Source organism: Neophocaena asiaeorientalis, unplaced genomic scaffold (genome assembly GCF_003031525.2).
Source record: "Neophocaena asiaeorientalis asiaeorientalis breed wild unplaced genomic scaffold, Neophocaena_asiaeorientalis_V1.1 scaffold217, whole genome shotgun sequence".
Classification (NCBI taxonomy): Eukaryota; Metazoa; Chordata; class Mammalia; order Artiodactyla; family Phocoenidae; genus Neophocaena; species Neophocaena asiaeorientalis.
The window spans coordinates 4,339,989-4,366,601 of record NW_020172293.1 but is presented as its reverse complement, the minus strand read 5'-3'; the positions used below and the strand labels follow the sequence as shown (position 1 = coordinate 4,366,601).

Genomic DNA, 26,613 nt, shown 5'->3' with positions numbered 1-26,613 from the left:
TCTTCTCAAGTTGTTCTTGATGTTATCTAAGACAAGAAAAAAAAGTTAATGGAAGTTTCAAGTGATGTTTTTATTTTGGATATGACTGTGTATATAAAAAATGCAAAAATATTTTTCAAAGGCTAAAAACTTAAAGTGCTAGTGGATTGTCATTTGACTTACACAAAACCAAGTCATAGGATCAACACAGAACTCAAAGATTTTACATCTCAACCTTTTTATGGACTTATTTTTGAAATTAGTAAAGTATCAGATGTTGCATTTATGGCTTACCTAACACTATTTCACCATATTTGAAAACATGTCCATTTATTTTGTTTGAAAGAGGAATTTCCCCCCTACTCAATTTGAAAATTGCTTAAGCTTTAAAGGCTATTTCAGCTAAAATTTGTCTTTTAATGAAACGAGAGTATAATGTTTTGTATTTTATAAGCAGCCATCACGGGTTTGACAATTAGGCTTTAAAACTTTTGCTGAACTACCACTTAAAATTTCAATGTTACAAAAACCCATATCAAAGCTGCTAACTTTGTAACTCTTAGCAGTCAAGGCAGGGTGCGTGAAAAGTCGGCTTTAAGTTTGGCTTTTGCTTCTGAACAGTATTCTGGGATTCTATACCACAAAGTTAGAGCTAAAAATATTCCACAGAAAATGCCTAAATTGATTTCACAGATTTTAGCTTAAATGCAAAAAAAGAATGAGGCTTGTTGCTGTTGTATAAATAGTGATCTATCTTGCTTTACACATGCATACCACTTTACAAATACCTTTTTGCTTTTAAAATTGCCGGCCGTTAATTGCTCTGAGTTGAAAAAAAAAGTTGCCCTTCAGTTGACTTAACCTACCGACCATATTGCTTTGTTTCCTTATCCATATGTGCAAATGTTAGGACCTTTGGAGGTACAATGCAACAGGCAGAGTAAGCTGATAGGGGCTTTCCTTCATCCTTTCCTCTTATTCTTTTCCCAATATTGGAGTTGCAGTTCATTTGTGAAGTCTTTCCGTACACTCGTTGTATAGGCCTATCAAAGTGTTTTGTTATGAAACCTTAATAGCAATGTAAAAGGAATCCATGTGAAATACTACTTGCACTGGCCAAGAAGAAATGAAAATGTTTGGTTTTTGAAAAATAGTTTAATGGTAATCTTTGGAGGAGATGGGATTTTAATTTTAGAAACAATTTGCACATGGAACCTAGTGTCCTTTAGAATCCTGAGGTGAAGGAAGTGTTATTTTTGTTCATTTCTCTTTATATTTTAAAGGTTTTAAAGATATATCTTTTCCTTCTGACATTACCCTGGAATGACAGTTGGAAATTCTGATTCAGTTTGGTGCTCCATGAAATGGAGGCTCCATGTTATTTTGAAATACAATGATTGTTTCTTCCATACAGTTTTACTCGCCTTTTATCCAAAACAAAAGGTCTTGATGAAATTACATTTTAAAGGACCCTTAAAAAAAAGAAGTATATACCTTTAAGACTTCTAAGTTTCAAAGAGCACAGAACGCAGCTCCAACATAAGGCTCTTGGGTTAGATAAGGTCACTTCGCTTGAGGATGTTTCTTCAAGTAAAAAATGAACAGTACAACAGGTGATTATTTCTAAGGTCGCTTAAAAAAAAATCCGGATTCCTCCAAAATAAAACCTTGAATTAAACTGGGACCACAGAATTCAGATAGATGGGTTCTTTACAAGGAAGAGAAAGTATCACATATTAGAGCCTCCCAGTAGATCAGACTTGGGAAATGCCACCGCGAAGCCTGTCCATCTCCTTACAAATCTCAAGATCTCCCAGTTTTGATTATGAAAGTCTCCGAAAATGTTTACACAGTCGAGTGTTTCCTGTTTCCGCACTTAATTTTTTTTAACGTTTTTTCTTCTTTTGGTTCTTGAAACGGATTTCCTTTATTTGCACCAGTTTCTTTTTCTGAGTGTGCAATTTCTAGAGGTCTCACATGAAGACTTCACCATCAACTTTTTGTTTCATCAAGTCGACGACATCAACAGTTATTCATCACTGGAAAGGCTACTCCAGGATCCTTATGAGTTTTCTGAAGAAGTTCAAGTGCCTGTGGAAAACTCACCCGAAGTCTCATTTAACGCCCTAAATGAATAGTAAGCACTCAATAAAACTTCCAATGGATGAGTTAAATTATCCCCATTCTTCTGTTTTCTTAAAATATCCCTTCCAGAGGCTATTAGAAGGGAATTTCCCAAAATAGCAAGTGATGTTCCCTCAGAGTCACCTACATTTCAGTTAAAAAAAAAAAAAGTTACTTCTTGCTCTGATTGTTGGGTGGTCATCAACTCCAAACTTCAAAGTGAACGTGATTTCAAGTTCCGTGCGGATTCGGCGCTCTTCAACTCTGTCCTTCTAAGTTAGCTAGAACCCAACAGACCCTCGGAAGGCTGCGGACTAGGGTACTCGGGAAACGCGTCGAAAATTGGGATGGAAGGAATGAGAACGTTACAGAGATGGATAAAGAAGTTACTGGAGACAGCGAAGCCTGTCCAGGAGCTCCAGTCTTAGGTCTAAGTGCCCCCACGAGTGGAAATATTCAAAGAAAGCCGAAGACAGGAGCGCAGTGCGCGGCTTGCAAGATAAAGCGGGGGCGAGGGTAATTAGGGTGGAAAGAGCAGCGGCTTAAAAAAAAAGAGAGAAAGAAAGGCTTCCTATGTTCGGGTGCCCGGTGGAAAGGGCACAGGACGCCCGGCTGGAGAAAATGACCTTCGTTTCCCGGCAGCGCTGCCTTCCCGATTAGGGAGCCTTTACCAAAAGGACCGGTTACAGAGAAAACGGCCCTTCTCCCTGTTTTGTTTTTTACCCAGCAGCTCTCCGAGAACCGCAAAGAGCGACAGCCCAGACCTCCGCCCCCGATTGCGCCGCGGGGTTCGGCCCGGCCCAACGCTCGAGCCCAGGCCGCGGGGCACCGGGAGGCCATTTTGCGCGTGCGCGGCGCGCCACCCTCGGCTCGGCGGACTCGGATCCCGCCAATTTTGAAAGCGAGATTCCCAGGCCTCGGCAGGCTGGGGAGGAGGGAAAACGAAGTCGTGTCTCCAAGGCCGGACCCGGTGGCAAGCGGCGGCGACAGCCGGGTGCGCGTGATCTCACAAGGCGGCCCCCGTCCTGCCGAAAGCCTCACCTTCCGGCGGGACACCGAGGCGCGGCAACCGGCCCCTGGGCCGCGAGAGCTCAGCGCGGGCGGGAAAGTGTCCCACGTCCCGGGAGGCGGCGGCGTCGCCTGCAAAGCCCTCAGAAGAGATTCCTTGCGGGGCCATTCCAGATTATCGCCTCGCTTTGCCCTCCTCCCTCCGGCTGCTTCAAATCCTGTGCCCTTTCTCCTTCAATAACAAGGTGTCCTTGGAGTTTAGGGTTTTGTTGGAAAGACTGTAAGCCAAATTATTAACAAAATATAAAACTGCCATTTGAGGCTTCCCGAAGGCTGAGCTTCAGCCTACCCGAAGGGTCCTCCAGTTGAACTTGTTTAATGGGTAGAACGGGCTTTAATCCCCTGGGAAGAAAACCTGACCAGGTGACAGTGCCGAGGAAGGGGTGGCTGCGCGATAGGAATCTTAAGATCTGGGCAAAGGACCACACTTTGGGACCCAAATGCGAAGCCTGGGGCTCCGGGCAGGGCGAATCTGGAAGGTCCGGTGCTCTCGCACTCCGGCGCCATTGAGACCCCGGCGGGGCAGAGGATCGGGCGGTTGGAGGTTGGGATATCGCCTCTGAAAGCCGCCGGGACGCAGCGGTTTCCAGCAGAGTCCGCGCCTGCCTGATCCCCGGGGCAGAAAAGCTTCTCTGACCCAGGAGTCCCACGTGCGCCCAAAAACGGGGAGAGGAAGGGACGGCTTGGGGAGGGGACCGGGGTAACAGCAGAGAAATGAAAGCGGCCTAAAATGGGAGACGCCCGGCGAGTCCTCTTTATCGGCGCGGCAGACTGCAGGAGCCGCCATTTGGTGGCGGATTTCGGTATTTCAGTAGCACGTTGTGCTGAACGTCACAACTGGCTTGTCTACGTGGCAAGGTCGTTTCGGAACCGCCGTTTTTAAAAATGCAAATTTCCCCCTGGTCTCCCCCCTTCCCCGGAGCGCCGACCCCTCCCCCACTCGCGGTGGAGGGCGCCGCGTCTCAGCTCCCCCTCGACCCGGGGCGGGGACCTCGGGGCTGCACTGGGCTCCACCCGCGCCCAAGGGCTAGTGTGATGCGGGGTGGAGCCCAGCGCAGGACTAACGGGTGTTTTTCTCCCCGTCTTTCCCAGATTGCGAGCCCGCAGCTTTCCTCTCCCCTAAGGAGAATCTCATTTCCTTGGGGCGGTGACAGGCATTGTCTTTTTGCGGGGGTCGCGTGCCAGCCCTGGCCTCCCGCCTCACACCTCTCGGAAGCAAGGAAGAGAAAGGCTGGCCAGGCCTGGCGGAAAGGGACCCACCCGACGAGACGCGGCTCCTCGGGTAGTGTCGGGTTAGCATCCCGGACTGGCGCTTTCAGCTCGCTCCGGAGCCCTTGGGAGACCCAGGGAGCTACACACCTCTGGGGAGTGCCAGGACGTCGGCGTCCCACCCGGGGTCACCCTTCTTACACGGTCTCCATTAAAAGCCCCCGAAGCGCGAGGTGCCTATCGAGAGGAGAACAAAGGGCCGAGGGGCGAGCGCAAGGCGAGTCGGCGCGCGCGGTTGCCCTTAGCTGGGCCCGACTCGGAGGCGGGGGCGCCAGGAGGGCTGACTCGCGGCCGGGAAGGGAGGCGGCGGGCGCGCAGCGGAGTCCGCAGCCCCCGCCTCCCCGGCGGACTGAAAGAGTCGTCTTTGAACCAGAGCTGCCATGTTGCATTCGCGGAGGACGCCAGTAATTTGACGCTCCCGAAGCAGCGACACCCCTAACCCGAGAGCCTTTCGGGGCCCTACGTGCCGCACAGCAGTGGTCACAGCCCGAAGGGGCCGCGGGGCGCGGGCGGGAGCGCGAGCCCTGCGGGCGGCCGAGCCGGGGCGGCCGCGGCGCCGCCGCTTCCCCTCGCCACCTTCCTTCCAGGGGCTGCGGGGCTGCGCGCTCTGCACAGGCTCGGGTGCCAGTAGCAACCACACGACGGCGATTTGCAGCCAGGGCTGCAGCCGCGGGTACCGCCGCCGCTTCGTACATCTCGGTGTCTAGCGTTTAGAACTCTAGGGGTTGCCCTCGTTGACATCTCTCGCCTCCACCCCTCCGTGTCCTCATCCTCCGAGACCCTCAGCTCCACTCAAAAGCTAGTTCCCCCGGCTCGGCCCTGCCCCCATGGCAGACAATAGATAAATAGGCTCCAAGCGCACGCTGCCGCGCAGGCACCTGAGCCCCCGAGATCCCGGCGCTCGGCTTCGTCCCAGCCCCAGGTGCCCTCGTCTCCAACTTGAGCCGAAATTCTTTGTCAATGGCCAGTCCATTAAAAAGCTTTCCTAGATATCAGCAATAAGGATGGTGGTAAAGAAAGAAGTCAAGATGCCCACTCCCTCTCTAGTAACATCGACACAAAGAGCTTAGGGTTGTGTCTGCCCTTGGTAAAGGTGGCTTTCCTCTGGGTTATCACAGGCAAACGCTACAGCCTTCCCTCTTCTTTGTCTACCACGAATATTTTACACGAAATTCATAATATAAACTGCTTGTGTAGCTCAAACATTACCTCCAGATACTTGTTCTTATACATAAGTGGATGGAGCACTTTTTTCTCCCTCATCTCATGTGATTAACCACACCAGACCTCAGCAGTAGGGATGCATAAAGAAAATGATTGACATTAACCCTTAGGAATCTTTCTGCCTTTTCTAATGTCTGTGGCTCTAGGACGTTGATTTAATTTTTAACAGAACTCTTGTTAATGTTTTAAACAAGTTTTTATTGAAGAAAAATCTTAAAAGTATCCAGCAAAATATTTTGATTAGCTAGTAGGATAACCCCGGGAAATACATGCATTGCCAAGTTTCATCGCTCTTAACAACTGACCCGGTTTTAAACAGCTATTAAGTTAGTGGAGTGTTCTTCCTAGATTGACATTTAATGTAAATCACAGATGTGCTGAAAGTTTTAAGTTTAAAACTCCTTGAGGACAAGCACCTGTCTTATTTATCTTTGTATGCTCTGGAGTCCCTTTAACATAACTCAACAAATATTTGTTGAATTTCCAGAGGATTCCAGAAGTTCAACAGCCCTTATGAGAAATAAAACTTACTAATAACTACTATAAAGCTTGGATATCTTTAATGAACTCAATGAAAAGGTAAAGATTTTCCAAGCCAGTGGCACTAATCAGATATCCTCATTCGTGCATATTTTTACCTAATTATATTTCGAATGTGGTGACTGTACTAAAAAATATCTGACAGATGTTTCCAGAATTCTAAGAATAAGAACTTGTAACTTTGTTATTTTCCCACCAAAGGTGTCTGGAAATTGGTTAAATAGGCAAAAGATGATATTTTAAAGTGACTTTCATACAGCACAGGCAGGGTGTTAACTGTCTTCACAGTTCAACAGGAACTCTTAAGGAACTACTATTGGATACTGCAAATCTAAGACAATGCAGCTTGAAATATCCTATTTAATTTAATCTTTAAAACATACTGAAAATAGTTAATATGTCTTAATCATATCTGATGGTAAACTCAAATCAACATGTGTCCTAAAATGCTTCTTAGGTATGATGTTATGAAAGGGGTTCACCTTTAAGCTTCACAAAACGTCAAGTTCATTAAATAAGACAGTTTACTTCAAAGAAGAAAGTTAGCACTATTTGGTTCCTGGGGGCAACATAATGACCTGTAGCTTGCCCAACACTCCCCACCTCCACCTGAAAAACACGAAAGCAAGGCTTTAGTGAAAAGTTCCTTTCTATGGTCTTTCAGGAAAGAAAAGCTCCAACAACTTGCTTTGGACCAAGTTAAAGAGATTATCTCCCTTTTTCATTACGACTGTGTCTTTCAATGAAGTGAAGGATAAGATCAAAGTGCATTCATATTCATGTGAATTATCGCTATTGACTTGAATAATGATGGATTTCATTGTTTTATTTAAACCGAAACCAGAAATGCTGCTGCTTTTGAGTCTACACCCCTAAGGCTGTAGAATTTCTTCTGAGGACTCAAAAGCCAAGCAATTAGGTCTGACAACCACGTCATTTCCATAATGTACTTCCATACAAAGGACTTTTTACTGGAATTGGTTACATTTCTATAGAATCTTACCATGCAATTTTTGACTCCTTCAACCTTCTGAACAAGACTCCTAAGTTCAATAAACACTCATCCAAAATACTTAAGTATAAATGATACTGGGAAAATGGAGTGCTGTTTAGAAAGCATCTAGCTGCTCATGAATCAGAAAATTAATGTTACCAGTAGTTAACTCAGAAGAGTGTTTTTCCTTTGAACATGATATATTACAGTTTGTTTTCTAGTGTAACTGAAGAAGTCAGTCAGGGTAAGCTTGGGAAAATGTGTTTACCAGCTGTTTCTTTCTAAATATGCCTCATGACAATTATCTTAAAATATATTCATTTGGGTTCTCTTCAAACTATGCCATCATTTTCTAATGAGAAAGAGGTTATGGGATCTGAAGGACTCCACTCACTTTTACTAAATAATCATTCTGCTCAAATTATTCACCAATTAAAATTATCACTTTGGAGACCACTTCTAAGGAAATTCATTAGAATAAAGTAAGTTTACAACAGAATGATATAAGCAACCTTTAAAATAGGCTTAAGGAAATCCTTTTTCATGAACTTAATATACACAATTCGTATAGGCTCTCTAAACTTAAAGACAGACCTTAGTGCAACCAAGTCTATTATATTATCATGGTCTGCATTGGGTTCTGAGAATACACTTTCCAAGAAAGATAACTGATATCTTAATTGGTATCAGTCTTAGATGTTTGCCATACGTTTAAAGCATTATGCGTAAGCATCATATTAAAAAAAAATCAAGGTTTTTCTATCCAATTGTGCTACAAGAAGTCTCTATCTTAATTGTCCCCATTTGGTGTCCTTAGTATTGCAAGGCAATCTTTAAGCCAAAAGTTTTTTAGTAAGTTTGGTTCTCTGGGATTTGACCATAAATATACTGACATTACTTGTATACATCTAATTTTATCTGTAAACTTCCAAGATCTTTACCCTTGACTTATAATCAGAATGACAAGCAATTACGTATTATTTCACCGGGAAAAATAAAGCAGTCCTAGAATAAAAAGCATTTCTTTACTATTCATTTCCTGTTTTATTAATGGGAAAGGCATTAGTATTTTCTTCATATTGGTAGTCATTAATCTTATGTTGTCTTTCTTATGTTGTCCATATGAAAACCTTTATTCTTCGCTTTAAAAAATAAATATGAGGTAACACTGGAGTGGAACGTAAAGTAGTTCAGCTTTAGCAATATTCAGATGTTTCCTCAGAAATACCATTCAAATGTTTCCCCAAAAAAACCAAAAAAAAAAAAAAAAAAAGGCAGGAGTTGTGTTGTATAGCTTACTTGGACTAAGGAGGATGCAAATCATAGCGCAAGTTATCTCCACTTAAAAAATGGGAAGCTGTGCTACTGAGTCTTCCAAGTCTAGCCTACGTTTTAGCGGAGCTCTCTCTCGGCTCTGATAATCTGTGGGGGGAACCGACGTGCAGGGTGGATAGACAGCCTGTGCTATTTTTGTGAAAGCAGAAACCTTGAACACTGTCTCTCTGTACTTTTGCAGTATCTCCTAGGAGTCAGAGCATACAGTCAATTATTTTTCAGAGTAATCAATGAGCATGAAGTTTTGGCTTGAGATTTGATGTAGTGAAATGACGTCAAAAATTAAAAAAAAAAACAAACCAAAAACACGAGGCTCGCACATGCGCAGTGACATGCAGCTTTTTTTCTTTCCTTTTTTTAAAGTAAGCTTTGGGCTCCTCACTCAGCCTTTGGGATCCGGCCTGCGCCGCCGGAGTCTAGGGAGCTGGCTGATGTAAGGTGGTGTAGGATTCCCACACCCCACTCCCGGCCAAGAGAGTCTGATCCCCCTCCCCCGCTAACGGGGCTCTCTTTTTTTAAGTCCCTGGAGGAGCAAGTCAGGGGAAGCAGGGCCGAACGGAGCGGCCGCCGCGAGCTTTTCTGGCTGCGCAACGCTGCGGGGCCTTTGCTCCCGGGGTTCCAGCTTCCGCCCGCTCCGGGCTCGCCCCTGCGAGTTGGCCACACCATTCCCGGGCCCACGGGTCAGCCGCGCCGCGGGGAGGCTCGGGCCGGGACCCGTCCGCGAGAGCTCGCGCGGCGGTGCGGTGCTTGCTGGAGGCCTGGCCGGGGGAAGCAAAGCGAAAGGACAGAGGCCTTCTTCATCTTGCAACCCGCCCCCAGCAGACGCCGGCTTGCGGCATCTGCGGCCCCTTCCCTCCTGATCCCCAGGCCGGCGGCCCGCAGGGCTACGAGCAAGCCGAATCTGGGACCTCCCCCCTCGCTCACACCCGCAGGCCCGCGGCCGCCCCCGGAGGCCCCGCTGGAGGGGGGCCGCCCGCGCGTAGCCTGCGCCACGCTTCCGCACTCTACCCCTCGGGCCGCCCGCCCCCGCCTCTTCCTCCAGCCAGCGCTCCCGGCGCTGCCGCCCCCGCGCCCCCTTTTCGGCCCAGCCCGGCGACCCACGGCAGGGGCTTAGCGGCTTTCTGATTCGAACGATGGCCTGACCCCAACCCCAACAGATTCCCGCGCCCCCTCCCCGCTGAGAACTGCGCGGAGTGCGCGGGGGTGCCCGCTGGAGTCTGAGAAACTCTGGCCTAAAGGAAAAGCCGAGGACATCGGAGGAGCATCGTGTTCTTCCTTTTTCCTGCGGCTCCGACACCCCGTCCACATTGAACGCAGTTGCCTGCCCCGAGGCTAGCGCCGTCGAGCCGGGGACCCCGTGCCCATTGCGCGCGCGGAGACCCGCCTACGTCTAGCTTCGCAGCGTCGGCCCAGAACCTTCCGCTGGCGGCGGGCGGGGTCGCCGCGCAGCCCTGGCAGGACCCGCACATGGGGGATGCGTGAGCCGCGTCCTCCTGGGTCTTGGCCTAGATGCGTGCTTGGTGGGCTCCGGGTTTTTTTTCCTATGTGGCACCTTCCATCTTTTGTCTCTTGCGTCCAGTACTAATAAAAACGTGGGAAAGGAATAGCACCGACCTTGTCTCAGAGAAGTCCAAGGCCAAGATTTTAAAGGGGTGGGGGACCTGGGGAGCGCTGAGAAGGAGTGGCTGACAGACTTCTATGGCAGGGTGCCTAGAGGGTATCTGGTGGTGCGGGGTTTGGGTACAGTCTTAAAGGAATACTCACATAAGTCTTTAAAAAGAAGATATTCACATAACACACACGCACACCAAGCAGCAATAAATTGGACTTTATGCATGTCCCACTGCCTTCGAAAATGTTATGCTGTATTTCGGACATTAGAATCATCAATTTTTAGTATCAATCACTTTGTGCTATATGGTGGCTTTGGAGGTGAACTTATTCGTGTGTGGAATCCCCCTAATCACGGTTTACTTTGGAAGTGGAAAGGATGAGTTCAATCTATGCATCCACTGAATTCCTGGAAAAGGAAGCCATGTACAGGCGTATCTTGAGAACTTTGGGGCCAGCAAAATCACTGTCATTTAAACATTTTATTGGCCTTAACACAAAGAAACGTAAACACTTTAAAGTCTGAAATATAAGGAGTTGACTTTAAAAGGCTTGAAAAGCAAAGAATAGGAAACAAGACACAAACACAACATCAGCATAGAAATGTTAATCTTCTCTTTCTGGATGGAAGTGTCCGAGTCTTTTCTGCTCTGCTGACAAACTTGATGGCACAACCGGTTGGTCTGCTAAAACCCAAATGTAAACTCCTGAGGCTTTTACTCAAAAGAGGAGCAGTGCAACATTTAAGATGTCATATGTTTGCCTTCATCATTATAGGTAATATTTTGAGTCCACTAACTTGGTTATGCAATACCTTTATTTTTCATTCAAGTATGTAAATATTATTAATTTTAGATTTGATGTTGGCAAAATGATTATTGTATTCTTATGACTTGCATAATTACATGCAGTTGCCAAATGAATGCATATTTAAATACTACCATTATGTTTTAATTCTTTGGGGGAGGAGGGAAGGAGATTTCATATCTAGGCAAAAGTCAGCTAATTTTTCTTAAAAACAAGACACCTTTTATTAGTTAAGTGATGTTTTAGATATTCTCACTTCTTCCCCTAGGTTATCCTAAGTCCCTCTTCTTTGTTCCCAAGGCACTTAACAGTGCTGAGTGCAATAATAGCCCTTAAAACAGGGCAGGCTGCAGTATATGCTTATTTAATGAATTAAACTTTCTTTAGATGTCGATCTCCCACTAGGTTTCATGTCCTAGAAGACAAGCACATTCTGTTAGTAGTAGTGTCTGGCACACACTGATATTTAATGTTTTTGGCTTGGGAGAGGAATATATATACACTTGATTCATTCAACAGCAGTTTTTTAAATGTGGATATTAATATCTACTTAGAACATATAAAGCTTTAACTTTTAAAATTCTTCTAGAAGCTGAAGGAAAAGAAAACATGTCTGTTAAAATTAGTAAAATTTCTTTTAGGCATGTGCAGAATATATTCCCATGATAATGGGTTTTTCTGAATTCCCAGAGCAGATTTTTAAAGAGAAACAGAACAGGATTTTTAAACTGGCTTTATAATGTTGTCTTTTTTGAGTCTCATTTTCATAAAAAGATAAATGCAGAAATGATTTTGAAATTACATGTGATTAGCTTTATACAAAAGGGGACAAAGTCTTCCACACAAGTCTTTCTTGGAAACATTTTTGCAAGTTATTCAGATAATAAATTTCATTCTCAATCAAATGTATAGTTTAATGTGTCAAGTACACTGTATATCTGTATTAAAGTCAGCTGGTACTTTAAGAAGAGTAATCTTAAATAGCACCTTTTCTTCCTTTTTTTTTTTAATTGAAATATCCCTTTGAATAGTTTTCTTTCTCACTGCTTAACTGTTAGAGGTGTGTATGTCATCTTGGGGCATTCAACTAGCTTTGTAAAACAGAATGGTATTTTGTTTTATAGTTAGTAAGTTGAAAAGTGAGTCAGAAAATATAGATTGGCTTTGTCAGTAAAAGTAATCTTTCAGTTTTGCCATATCTTATATTTGAATTACTAACAGTTCATTTATGTTTTACAATTAATCTGTTACAGTTCTCCATTTAATTTTAAGGATTTAAAAAAAGAAAGCTAGAATAAAGAGCAAAGATATAGCTTCTTTAGTATGTCCAGTTTCAGATATAAAGTAGGAATTCTATATTGTGTTTCATCAGGAACAATACAGTTTAACCCACAGGCACTGTTAATGACAAATACTCAGAATCTATAGTTAAAAATAACTTATATACCACTTGAACTTAAGTTTTCAAACTTTGTAGGGTTCCGTAAGTAGACTGATATGTTTATAGGTTTAGCCTTTTTTTCACTATTGAGCTCTTATCTCAACACGTTTCAAGTAGAAAATACATAGTAAAAAGAATTACTAAAAATGGCAGCTGTAGTCACTTCGGAGTTTGAATTGTTAAAGGACTGAAACCAAATATGGAACCTTTTAGTTTTAAGGGGATTTCTTTTTTCACAATGCAACAAGGAACTGAAAATAAAATTACAGTGAAGGTGTATTTGGCATTTTAATTATTTGTTCAACTTGTCCCTCCCCCCGCCCCCCAATCTCTAAATTAGTACACACAAAAACTTTAATTCTAAAGGACCTGTTTCCTTAGGGAAATGTGGAGATCCCTGTTAAACTTTATGCCTCAGAATTAAGTAAAGGGATTGTGGGTATCATTGGCTTCTGAACTCCGGAGCAAAAGACATGCACCTGTTCTGGGGGTGGTAGGGACCTGGCTGAACATACTTATTTCTCTCTCTGATTGCTAGTCCATTCCACAACTATTTGGGGCTTCACAAAATACCAGGACTTTATCAGAGAGCTCAAGTCAGAGTGAGATTTGAAAGATTATTATATAGGACTCACCCCAGCTAAGTTTGCATGCTCCCTTCTATTAAAGAAGAGATATCAAGAGGTTTCCTGTCTTGGCACTACTCAGCAGCAGCTGTGACTATCTGCTCACTTGACATCTGGCGAAATTGTAGTTTCTGATGGAGGAACATTTAAAGTAGAAACCTGTCACTGAAACATTTGGTATACAGTTTTCAGACAAACTAGAAACCAGTGATAGACTACCTAACTTTTGTCAAAAGAAACTGGGTAATGAATTAAAGTTATGTCAGCAAGGGAAGTTTGGTTAAGATAATTTCAATCAAGGCTTTCCAGGTAAAGATTCTCTCAGTTTCTTTTGGAAATGTCCTTCAGCAACAGAATGAAGCCTAAATTTAAAAGACAACATGTTTAAAAATCACATAAAAGTGAGGAAACAGCAAAGTTGGTAGTAATTTGGAGAAAGTCAAGGAAGACAGGACGTTTATCATATTGTTTCCTCGTCTGCTTTTCTCACTGAATCTCTATGAGTGCTTATTAAATGCTTTCAATACAGTATAATTAAATGTATGAACATAGCTGTCTTGACCCTCCAGGAATCCTGAAACCTGAAATGCCGGGTATATAAAAGCTGGACTAAAGGGGAAAACATTTGACTTTAAGGTTGTACTGACAGTAATGTATTTATCAGATTACACAGTGTCCTATATGAGATTTTTCTCCACCGTCGAAGCCCAGACGACTCCATCGTAGCAGTTTGCTTGTCTCGCCGCACTTGGACCGGGTTCCTGGGCGCGTGGGGCTCCCTCCGGGTTCGGTCTGTGAAACTCCCTGACCTCCTGGCGGACTCCTGTGCCTATAGGGCGTGACCCTCGACGGCGCACGGCTCCCGCGGCCGCCGGGCGAGCTCCGCACGTCGGGGAAACAGCACAGGCTGAGCTGCCCAGTGGACGGCGACCGCGCACGGGGCGCCCGAGCACCGCGCCCTGACGTCACGCCCGGGACCGCCGTTGCCGCGAGAGGGCTGCGTTCCGGTTCCGGTCGGTTGCCCGGGAGACGCGGGTACACGGAGAGACCTGGCTCCCGTCGGAGTCCGAGCGGTCGCCGCGGTCGCCCCCTCCGCGGACTCGCAGGCCGGGCACGGACGAGCCGGGCGCCGCCGAGTTGGTGGCGAGGACGCCATGAGTCAGAGGCAGGTGCTGCAAGGTAGGTCCGGGCGCCCCGACGGGGGGCGGCGGGGCCCGGGGGCCGCGGGCGGCGCGCTCCAGCGTGTCTCTCCCCGCAGTGTTCGAGCAGTACCAGAAAGCCCGGACCCAGTTCGTGCAGATGGTGGCGGAGCTGGCGACCAGACCGCAGAACATCGAAACACTGCAAAACGCGGGTGAGCCCTCACCTCGCACTCGCGTCGCTCCACGCCCCTGACCTCGCCTCGCCCGTCTCCCCGCACCCCGGCCCCGCGTCCCTTGGTGCTCCGGCTTCGCCCCGCACCTCCATTCCTAGTCTCCCTGGGTCCTTGGCCCTGCCTCGCCCCTCACCCCTCACCCCGTATCCCCGGCCCCTCGTCGCCCAGTGTCCCCGGGCTTCTCCTCGCCCTGGGTCCCCGTCGTCCCGCTCCCCAGCCGGCTGAGCTGTTGGGGAGCGGCAGGATGGGGACAGGAGGACAGCGTCCCTAAATTCCTCCAATCCACCGCGGAGGCTGTAGAAGCGTTCCGTCTCTTTAGCGGGTCAAGTTTCCAGATTGGTGTGAGAGGGACCCGACGTCCCTATTTCAATCTTTATCGCAACCAAGCAAATGTCAGGTTGTCTGAATCTACCTTAATCAGACCCATTTTATCGATGCCCTGCCTTTGATCACCTTCGACTTGACTTTCTCACACCAAAGGAATTCCAGAGCAGTTGACCAGTTATTTCTTGTCTTGCATTAGCGAAAGAGCAAAGATATGCTTGAATATTTTCCAAGAGATTCCAAGTAGGCAGAGACCTAGCTTTGAGAAATCCTTGTGGTGCTGTTATTCCACGTCTCGATCCGAACTCATGTACACTCTACAGGGAGAGGAAGAGTGTGTGCCTGTGTGTGTGATTTGCTTCTTATCTTTTAACATAAACAGAGAAGAAAATGTTGGTACCCCCCCCCCCGCCGGCCCCTTTCCCTGTTTAAGGGTAATTCCCCCCCCCCCCGCCGGCCTCTGTCTCTGATTAAGGATGATTCCACCACCATCTGAAGGTAGAATTTTATTGCTACTGTGTCATGAGAAATCTTCAATTTATGGGATGTGATCTTTAAAACTCATTAAATTAACACGGATTTGAAGAAAATTCAGAACATATTTCGGGGCAAGAATGTTTAGACATACTGTTTACTCTGTGTTTCTTTGAAGGGAATTACTACTGCACCTAGCTGGTAATTTCTTTTGTCACTGGGAGGGATTCTGGTGTTTATTATTGCGTGTTTTTATTTTGGGAGGGGGATGTATTTAGAATAGGGAAAGTGTATTTTATAATCATTTAAAAAAACTTAATTTTGAGATATTTGTAGATTTACATGCTGTGGTAAGAAATAATATAGAGAGCTAGTGTACCTCAAAACTGTAGTATATCGCAACCAGAATATTGACATTGATAAAAATCCAACAGTTTTTCAGTTTTCCTTGTACTTTAAGTGTATGTGTGCTTTTAGTTCTATACAATTTTATACTGTGTGTATCCATCACCACTGTTGTCAAGATATTACTTTCATCACCACAAGGATCCCTTGTGATGCCTTTTTATAGCCACACCTATCTCCCTCTTGTTCCTAACGCTGGGCAACCATTAATCTGTTCTCCATTTTGAAAATTTCAAAGTTGATAGTCTTTTGCTCTACCGTTGTTTCATGTGAATTCATCTTCTTTCTTCTGCACGTGTATGTGTGCTTGTATGCATGCACGTATACTCCTCACAGTGCCCAGAACAGTGCCGGACACACAGAGTTTCATATATACTGACCATGTTAACTTCATTAGAGCATATTACATTTTTTGAATGCGCTTATTTTTGGATTTTTTTTCCCTTTCAGTCCTACTTAATGGCCTTCGTGAATGGACACTTGCTATTTACAAATATTTAATTTTCTGGACAGTATGTATACAGCTAAACTAAAACATTTCTTAAAAAGGGAAAATGATTGACATTCTTTTATAAATTTGATACTGAAATATGGATGTACAGATAACTCTTAAGATACAGAATATCATGTTTTAGTGTAATAGTGACAGATTATCTCTTCCCATAAGTATACAATGTAGAATATATTGTGGAATTTAATCAATCCAAACAGGCTAAGTCATCACCAAAGTATAAGTGACTTAGATATGGCATTCTTAAATAGCCACCTATTTCCACTTATGGTCTGGCTTATGAAGGAATGGAATACAAAAGGAATATAACTTAATGTTTTGAAGTTATCTGCACTTGCCTAATATCTTGATGGAATGGTAAGATTTTTCTTTCTCCTGAGGAACTTATTTTAATGTATTTCATATTATCTAAATTCAATTTAAGCCCCCCTTTAATAACTTTAAATAGGGACAGATGAGTATTCCAATATATTTATTCTTTTAATTAAAAAAAACCCTGTAAGCTTTGTTATGAAAACTTCTCTTAATAGTCAACTTAACTATTTAAATGGTTTATTTTTAAAACATCACCATGGATTTAAAAATGCTTTTGAATGAGCCACAATATGTGTACGTAAAGTATATATTTTGATCAAGCTTTTTTTTTTTTTCAGTCAAGTGACTTCATTTTGGTATCATAAGATACCAGTGCATTTTATTCCTGACTTTGACATACTGTCTACATACCTGGGAGGGTTTTGTTTTCTCACTTGTCTTCCCTAGTAAACTGTTTAAATACATATGTGTCATAGATCCAAAATAATGTGAAAAAAAGTTTCCATATAGGTATCATGATAAATCAGTAGTTTACTGGTTTAGAATTTTTAAATTCATTCAGTGTGAAAGGAATCTTAAAGGTGAAAGTTATCAATGAAGTTTTATTTCATTTAAAATCTCTGATCTTTCTCATTGTGTTTTTGATGTGCTAATGAGAGAATCTGCTCTATTAAATATGTCCAAAGTAATTATAAAACAAAGTGTTGCAAGATATCTTCTTCAGAGTATTTGGACAAAAATAAGTTTGAGTTCCAATCAAAATTGTTACTAGAAAGAACTGTGTACAATGTGTCTATAACCTAGAGTTTTTTTTTTTCCTCACTGAGATTTTGTTCTTTCTAAATCAAAAGGACATACATGAAAACATTAAAAAGTTTAATGTTTGTTATAAAATCTCTTTATGCTCCCTCAAACCCTGTATGTTTGAGCCATTACATCTTGCAGCTATTTAAAAATGAATTTGGATATTTCACCTCTTTGAATAATAGCACATGACTTCAATGGTAGTGATAATACATCGTTACTTGTACCAGCTGTGGAATCTCAGCAATTGGAGGTGGTTGTTTAATTATAAAATGTAAGAAAGGTGTTTTGTGGTATATTGGAGTACCAGGCCACTCTTTGGTTGTTTAGAAGGTCTTTTAAAATAAGCCAGTAAAAGCCTGAAGAACATGATTTTTAAACTGCTTAGCTGCACGAAATAAACTTCTTCTGAAGCAGCTATTTATATAAGAAAAGTGGGGGTAAAGTTTAAAATAATACTTTGTAATATTTTGCTTGTAACCTATATATAGCCAAACAGTAAACATGGCAAATCATAGTTATGCACATTTTCAGAAGAGTAGGAATAGAAAAGTTTGCCTATCACTTTAAATATGCACCTGTATGAAGCTAATTTCCAAATTGAGGCAATTTATTTGGTTCATAATTCAAGAAAATAAGTAATATATGTTAACATAAAATGATTTTAAATTGCATGTGTCTGGGGCAGGGTGAAAATCTTCATATTAATGATCTAGAACTTCAGTTTGCTCTGAGAAGGAAAAGCCTGTAGTAAACATTTATAATGTATTTAAAACACATCCTGGGAGGTACATGTACAATACCGTGATTCTCCTACAAAAACTATTTTTCCAAAGGATATTAGAACTGAAAAGATAATTAGTAAAGCAACTTCAGAAAACTTAAGCAATTATGCCATTTAAATTTGATGTATTTGCCAATATAAAAGGAGCCTTATACTTCTGAATGTATGATAATTAATTCAAAGCACTGACTTTTTCTTTAAGGATAGGGTAGGGATAGAGGCCTTTTATTTTTTCTTTCTTTCTTTCTTTTTTTTTTTTTCCATATACTTAAGTGGAAAATGTTCCAGGGAGCTATAAAAATTCTGAATTTTTATGCACCTACCAATATGTCCTAAAAACAAGATTTTTCAGAATTTTATTGTGTGTCCCAAATCGTTGTTCCTACATGGACACTTATCTGTTTTGTTATCTAAGCATTGGTACATAAGTAGAAAATAATGCAACCAGGGCTGGGATCTCACTGTTTTCTTAGGAAAAGTTTGATGACTAAAAAGAAAAAAATCCAAGCTGTAGATAAACCTGTAAGAGTGGGTTTTTGAAATGGCAGATTGTGGGGTTACATTTCAATGTCATAGATTAAGTGTTTTTGAAAAGTTATTTTAGTGTTTCCTAAAAGCACTTTACATTCGTTGAGTGTTTTTTCAAGACCTTTGCTCCTCTGACTACTAGAACCTTTTCCTACACTTCTTTGCCTGCTTAATTCCTACTCATTCTTTACGGCTCTGTTCAGATGTAGATTCCTCAGGGAAACCTTCCTTGAGCCCTCCCAGCGGGTTGAGTTTATTGATTTATCTTTCCCTGCTTCTAATATTTCTCTTTCATAGTCCTTATCACAACTGTAATGGTTTAGTTTCTGCTTTCTCTACCAGATGTAAACTTCATGCCTAGCATAATGCTTAGCATAGAGCAGATGTTCAACATGTTTAAATAGAATGAAGGAAGAAGTAATTATTTTTCTAAGTGTTTTCACATCTCTTAGAAGATTAGATTCTTATAACAGCTCAGGTAGGTAGAGTAGGTATCTTGTTCACAGTGGTTAAAGCCCAAAGAAGGTTGGATAATTGCCCTCATCACAAAGTGAGTTAGTGGCCAAACTGGGACTAGGACCTGTTTCTTAATTGTTGTCTGACCTTGTGCTCTTTCTGTGTTACCTCAGAGGTATCAGGAAACTATTCCTAGATGTTCTAGGAGTTCCAGATAAACCTCAGTGTTAACTGTTAAAACAAGTCATCTATTTAGGCCTTTGGGTACCAGTGACTGTCCAGTAATTGTGCATAACTGCTTTTGAGGTCTCGTTGAGTACCATTATGGGATCTTGAGTGGAGGCCCAGATGCAGAGGACTAACTTTAATTGGTAACTACCTGGAGGTTTGAGGGAGTGGAAGTTGTATTTAGGGCTTAAACTGGCCTCAGAGCTCTAGAAGACCTTTTGGTTTCCTCTGGCTTCTAAGGAAAGTCTTATCAAACCAGAAGCTCTTTAAAATCACCTGGGGAAAGTGTGTAATCCACTGGAAGTTGAGAACCAATAGAGTACTTGAGAGAGTTGTTGGACTGAGACCTGCTGTTATCAGGAAGAGTGCCCAGGAGACTTCCTCTGGGCCCAGGGAGGCCAGCTGCCTGCTCTCCTGGGTTTTTTGAGAACATGTGAGGTAGAGTACAGTGAAGAGGGAGGCCCTTGATATTTGTTGGTTTGTTGATGTGAGTGTATACTCAACACTTCCCTTTGTTCTTTATTTAATCACACTTGGTGTGAAGGGCTTTTCTTCCATGTTCATTGGGGGCAGAACTTTGGGATTTCTACTGAGTAGATTTACTGGCCCTAGGAGAAATCCAGGGCCATACCTTGAGAAAACAAATTGGCCTTGTCTTGTAGTGGGTGGAATGGCCCATTTGAACACAAGTCAGACTTCCCTAATTTTCAAAGTGAAGCATTGGTTTTGCCATACACCCCAGTTTTCTATTATAAGGGTGGCTCAATTTGAAATTTATTGTTTATTCAAGTTCTGTTAAAAAATCTAGGTGAAAACAAATAATATTTGTGCTTGTGTATGTGTGCATGTGTCTCCAAAGGAAATGATCTCTCTCCACTTTTCCGTATATTCTGAGTTGTATCTCTGTGTCAAGTTAGAATCACTATTATATTATGTAAGTAGACTAGGTTACATTAGTTTTCTATAAAAATGTCTTTGTAGAATTAGTCTAATAATTCTAAAAGTCCCTCTTTTTTTTTTTTGAGGGCTTATTTAAAAATAGATACTTAGACTTTCCCACAACTTTAAAAACCTACCACTGAAGATGTCCATTTTGCTGTTAAGTTTTTTAATACAAAGATATACTCTTTTATTCAACCAATCTTTTATTAACTATTATGTTTCAAGTCAGGCCTAGGTATGATTTCAGGAAAAAAAAATTTGTTCCTGCTTCCTTTTATTTCACAAAGTGGTTCTCGTTCTACTTTTGCTGCCACAAAACTCAGTGCTATGTTCAGAGTTCAGCTGTAGCAACTATCACTATATTTCTGATTTAAAAAATAACCAGCCCCCGTCTCCACTCCATGGCTCTTAATTATTAACTTTGTATCCATATCTTTTAGAGTAAACTGTCTCAAAAAAAAGTAAACTGGGTAGAGTATGATTAAAACAAAGAATTTCATCTGAAGATAGATTTTTGAACTGATTGCCTTCCAAAAGTTTCCTCTTCAAATATTACCCATGAAACCTCTTGGAGCAGACAGTCCTTTTAGAACTGTCCTCTTTATTCTCTATACTGACCCCATTCCTAAACATTCCAATCTTCTCCAGGAAGATGGGGGTAATAGGTATATATTGTAAAAGAGAAAACACATTGACAGAAGAAGACAGAACTAATTTAAAATTTGCAGCTCTCTAGAAGACTTTAAATTAAAATATAATTATATGTATGTGGGGTGGTTTTAGGTGAGGGGATAGTTTAAATGACTCATGTGAGTTCCTTAAAGCTTTATGAATTTATAATAATGACACTTATGTACCTGACCTCGTGTACCTAACAAAAGAACTATGAACACTTTATCCATTTTGTTATTTTAACTAAAATTTACCTACAAAGAGAAAATTGCACATTAATTTTCAGAGTTTGTTCGTTCATCATTCAACAAACATTTACTGAGTGTCCAAGTGCCAGATGCATGCTTAGATGCTGATCATGCAAAAATTGAAGGCATAGACTCTGCCTGTAAGGAGCTTATTTGCTAATGGTGAGATATATAAATACATACTTTTTGATAAGTGTCTGATATATAGACATATGGAACACATATGAAGGGTACCTAACCAAGTTTTAGGAATGAGGGGTGCTGGTCATGGGAGACTTTTAGGAGGAGGTGTTATCTGTGCTGAATTTCTTAGGAGTTAGCTAGATGAAGAAATGGGAGAGGAAAACTGCATTTGGGTAGAGGGAACATTATGTGCAAAGGCAAATAGGCAAGAGAAAAGATGGTACTTGATAGAAAAGGCAGATGTTTAGGTATGGCTGGAACTTCTTGGGGTAATAGGACAAGAGAGAGGCAAGTCAGTGGCTGGAGAGGAAAACAGCGCTAATTATGAAGGACCTCATCTGAAGTTTGGATTTATCCTAAAACCTTTGAAAAACCTTTGAAAAGTTTTAACTAGAGGGATGGAGGGATTCATTTTGTGTTTTAGGGAGATGATTTTCACAGTAGTGTGGAGAACAGATTGGAGGGGATCGAAACAGGATCAGGAAGACCAGGTATCCATTTTTGCTATAGCAGTCATGCTGGATAAGAGGTCTGTCGGACTTGTGACTTAGTAGAAGGGGGCTGGCAGGGGCAGGTGAGGAGAGAGAGGAGTTCAAAATGACTCCAAGGAAAACTGTAATTCGAAAAGATACATGTACCCTAGTGTTCATAGCAGCATTATTCACAATAGCCAACGCATGGAAGTAACCTAAATGTCCATAGACAGATGAATGGGTAAAGAAGATGTGGTATATATATACAATGGAATATTACTCAGGCATAAAAAAAGAATGAAATAATGCCATTTGCAGCAACATGGATGGACCTGGAGATTATCATACTAAGTGAAATAAGCCAGACAGAAAGACAAATACCATATGATACCACTTATATGTGGAATCTAAAATACGATACAAATGAACTCATTTACAAAACTACAAAACAGAAACACTCACAGACATAGAAAACAAATTTATGGTTACCAAAGAAGAAAGAGGGTGGAGGAGGGATAAATTAGTTTGGGATTAACAGATACAAACTACTATATATAAAATAGATAAACAACAAGGTCCTACTGTATAGCACAGGGATACACACACACACACACACACATATCTGAATCACTTTGCTGTATACTAGAAACTAACACGACATTGTAAATTAAGTATAGTTCAATAAAATTGTTTTTAAAAATTGTTACAGCCGTCCACCTGGCAGAGGGTCCAGTACAACATAGGCACTCAATAAATGTTGAAACAGCTTTGGAATGGCAAACTTGTTGCCTGATGAAAGGCAGTCCTTCATGCTTTCACAATAAAATGACTTTTAGAAAGAAACAAAGAAACAAAGAAAATGACTCCAAGGCTTCTGGTTACTTAGGCAAATTAGCACTCTTCATTAACGGAGAAGGGATATAAACAGCTCAGGGGAAATGGCGATTTCACTCTATAACAGTGCTGAGGTTGAAGTGTGTCTGGGAGATCTATGTGCCAGTGACTCTGGTAAGCAGTTTGGATAGATAGGGCTCTGGGGCTCAGGAGAGAGATCTGAAATGAAAATAAAGGCTTGGATATGTGGAACTTACATGTTCATTTGGAAACTATGTTAAAAGCCCATTTTATATTTCTTCACGTTAACTATAAACACGTAAGTTCTAATCATTTTTATCTGCAGTATCATGTAAATTGAACTTGCCATAACTTTTATGCTCTACATACTCACTCAGTATAAATCTCCCATATAGATGGTGGTAGCAGTGACCTAGTCAAGAGTCACAGTTGCACTGGACAAATCAATGGAATTTCGGTTTAATACAGTAATCATGGAAGAGACCTACAGTAACGTTAATGGCAGAATCATGTGAATTCAAGAGATGCTATGCATTCTGAACCTAGCACAGAGGCCAGTTTTCATTGGTAAATGGGGTGACTGACATTGGAGAAATAGGAGGGCATAGACTCCTGAGCTATACATAGCATCTACCTGGTAGGATTGTAATGAGGATTAATGGGTTAATATTTGTAGATTTTTTTAGAGGAGTGCCTGGAGATGCTCTAGAAGTATATGTTAAATAAGTGAGTACATACTGTGCTTCCTTGCCCTCTTAGAAGAGTTGCTGGCTGCCAGTGAGGGGTCAGTGATCTCTGTCTCATCTTCCTCTCACCCCTCCCCACTCAACAGTGACATGTCAGGTGTGGTAGTCCTTCACTCACAAATGACTGAATTGACAGTGAATCACCAAACAAAATTCAGAGGATACTGAAATTAATGAGAATAAATTTAAAAGGAGAAAATATATTACCCTTGATCATAAGAGTTTCTTGAATCATTTATGATTACAATTGAATTTTATGTAAAAAAGACTATATATACATTTTGTGATTCATTCTGACCATTTAAATAAATTATAAGGATCTTTGTGTGTTGTAAGGGATATAACACCTAAAATCATAATTGGCTTTGTAGTTATGGCAGTGAAAAAGTGTTTCACAGAAAGCAAGACAAATAGATATGTGATACCAAAATTTACTAATTCTTAATCAAATGAAAGAATAGTGGCCAGAGGTATGTAATCATAGAGGATGAAATAAATCAAATCAAGGCCTGAAAATTCTTCTCTGAAGAAAAGCAAGGGAGGAACACAAATATTTTCAAGTGAAAAATGACCAGTGAAGGAAAATGAGAACATGCTTTAAAACTCATCAGTGTCATAAAACTTGCTTCAGTAAAAATATAGACATGTAAATGTAATAACTTGTTAAAGAAATAAAAAAAACTGAAATCAGAGTAAAGCTGATGAGTGTAATTGGAATTACTCTGTGATAGGAGAGTAGGTAGTGCTTGTAATAATAAAATCCAAGTGGATAGTGGTCTCTAGAGTCAAGACCACAAAGTGTTTCAGTAAGAGTTAGGTGTGTGTTCAGAACTGTGCTAGGTAATTTGAGAAATAGAAGAAAAGTGTAAAACGTAAGCACTGCTCTAGAGATGTTCATTATTATACTGAGGAGGTAAGATTTATTCGCATAAAATAGAGAACTACATAAATATCAAGGATGGCTACTGTGCTTTGCACAACTTCGGGAGTGCCGTTTATATCATGGTCTATGTGAATGGCGTCCCCTGGATTTGTGCAGTATGCAGCCTGCCCAGCCACACATGGTGGGCCTGGGAATTATTCAAAGTCTTCATTTTCATTTATTTACTTTCCTGAGAATGAGTAGTGCAAACAATAAAGCTCCCCATAGCTTCCCATTTCTCTTAGAACAGCATCACAAAAATCTTCATTTAATGTATAGCTAAACGTATCTGGCCCCAATCAACCTCTCCAGCTTTATCCCTTGCCGTGTCACCCCTCCCACTTTACATTTCAGACCAGTATAGATTTATCATGGCTTCTTCAACAGTCTGCAACAATCATGCATCCCTTGTCCAAGCCAGAAACTGGGAAGTATCAGTGATTACTCCGTCTTCTTCACAATAATCAGCTTGTCTTTTAAATATCTCCCTAGACCTTTCACTTTTCTCTTTCCCTTTTGCCATTACTATACTCCAGGCTATCTTCACATCTGGCCTAGGTTCCTATAATAGCTTCCTAAGTGGTCTTCTCTCTTTTCATCCTTTCTCCCCAGTGTAATCTGAGATCTTTCATTACAAAGTGCAAATCTGATCTGTCACTGCACTGACATTAATGCTCAGATTAAATTTAGAATACTTGAAACAGTTCATTGGACCCTTCAGGACTTTTGTCTCTCTCTGTTCATCTCAGCCTTCTTTCTCCAACTCCTCTCTCCTCTCTTGTACTAAAGTCAAACTGTATTCTCAGTTTTGTCATCATATCAAACTCTTTTTGGTTCTGAGCTTCATTTATACAGTTACTTCTGGTTGGAGTTCTCTCCAATCCTTACGCCTTCCAATTTTTTTCAGCAGACATTCTGCCTGAGAGCCTTCAGATCTCAATTTAGATGTCAGTTAGCCTTTGCACCTTCCCTCTGTCCCTCAAAGCCTGGGTTAGATGCTCTACTGTGTTTTTGCAAAGCATCCTCTACTCCTTTAGTTGCACACATCATAATGTGTTGTTTATCTCTCATGACCCCTTTATGAGTTCCTTTAGGCCAGGGACAATTGTGTTTTAACACGTTGTAGATTCTTAATATTTCTTAAATGAATGGTGAATGAGCTATTCATTCCATAGTAATTCTAAAATACATCGTAGAAAAGGCTCAATTTGTGGGGCCGTGCAACCTTAAATATTTCTCCATTACAGTGTAGGGTACTGATTGATTAATGAGTCATCTATGTTAATAATAATAAAATGTTGATGAAAAATATGGTCAAGATAGGGAATTGATTTCTTTAGAGCACTTTTATTTATCAAGCATCCAACTGGTGTTTATTTTGTCCTAGATAATCTTCCTAGCACTTCAGAAATTTTAGCTCATTTTAATTCTCACAGCAGCTTTATAAGGTGGTCCTAGAATTTGTCACCATTTTACAAATGAGGAAACTGAGACACAGAGTGGTTAAGTAATCTCGCTGAGGCCCCACAGCCAGGAAGTGGCAGAGCTCAGATTTGAACCCAAACAATCTCCCTCCAGATACATGCTATTAACCACCTCAATCTGTTGTCTCTCAGCATAGGCAGTCATGTACCAAGTAGGGCAAGATTCCTTCTATTTCTAAAGCATGAAGTTTCTTTCATATTGTAATTGTGCCCCAACAGAATGTCTGAGTAACGTTGACGTTGACGGTTAAGGGTGAATCCTTTGCTGAGTATTGGTTAACTGTATGCAGAAATCACTTCTTCCAAAACTTGAATGAACTGTAGTAGCAGTTTCATAGTAAGTGGATACATGGAAAGTAGTTTTAGATTAAAATAAAACGTATTGTTTGAGTTTAAAATTTTAAAGCTTTGTAAAATTTATAACAAATCTTTAACATATTTTATGTTTGTGATAATTTTGAATAAAATTGGAAAATAAAAAATATTCATTTTAAGTCTAAGAAACAAGGAGGGACCTCAAAGTACACTATCAAGAGAGTGAAAAGACAGCTCACAGAATGGGAGAAAATGTTTGCAAAGCATATATTTGATAAGAGCTTAATATTTAGAATATATAAAGAACTATAACCACCACCAACAAAATATCCACTTCAAAAATGTGCAGAAGAGGGCTTCCCTGGTGGCTCAGTGGTTGGGAGTCCGCCTGCCGATTCAGGGGACACGGGTTCGTGCCCCGGTCTGGGAAGATCCCACATGCCGTGGAGCAGCTGGGCCCGTGAGCCATGGCTGCTGAGCCTGCGCCTCCGGAGCCTGTGCTCTGCAACAGGAGAGGCCACAACAGTGAGGGGCCCGCGTACCGCAAAAAA

General features: G+C 41.8%; 1 protein-coding gene across 1 annotated transcript in view; it reads left to right on the top strand.

Moving 5' to 3' along the window:
* The first annotated feature begins 14,049 nt into the window (after window positions 1-14,049).
* SPAG6 (sperm associated antigen 6) overlaps window positions 14,050-26,613 on the top strand; it is a 69,549-nt gene continuing 56,985 nt past the window's right edge. Inside the window, exons 1-2 of the mRNA XM_024766184.1 lie at window positions 14,050-14,197; window positions 14,277-14,372. Coding sequence (XP_024621952.1) covers window positions 14,173-14,197; window positions 14,277-14,372 — 121 coding nt within the window. The 5' untranslated portion in view covers window positions 14,050-14,172. The remainder of the gene's footprint in view (window positions 14,198-14,276; window positions 14,373-26,613) is intronic.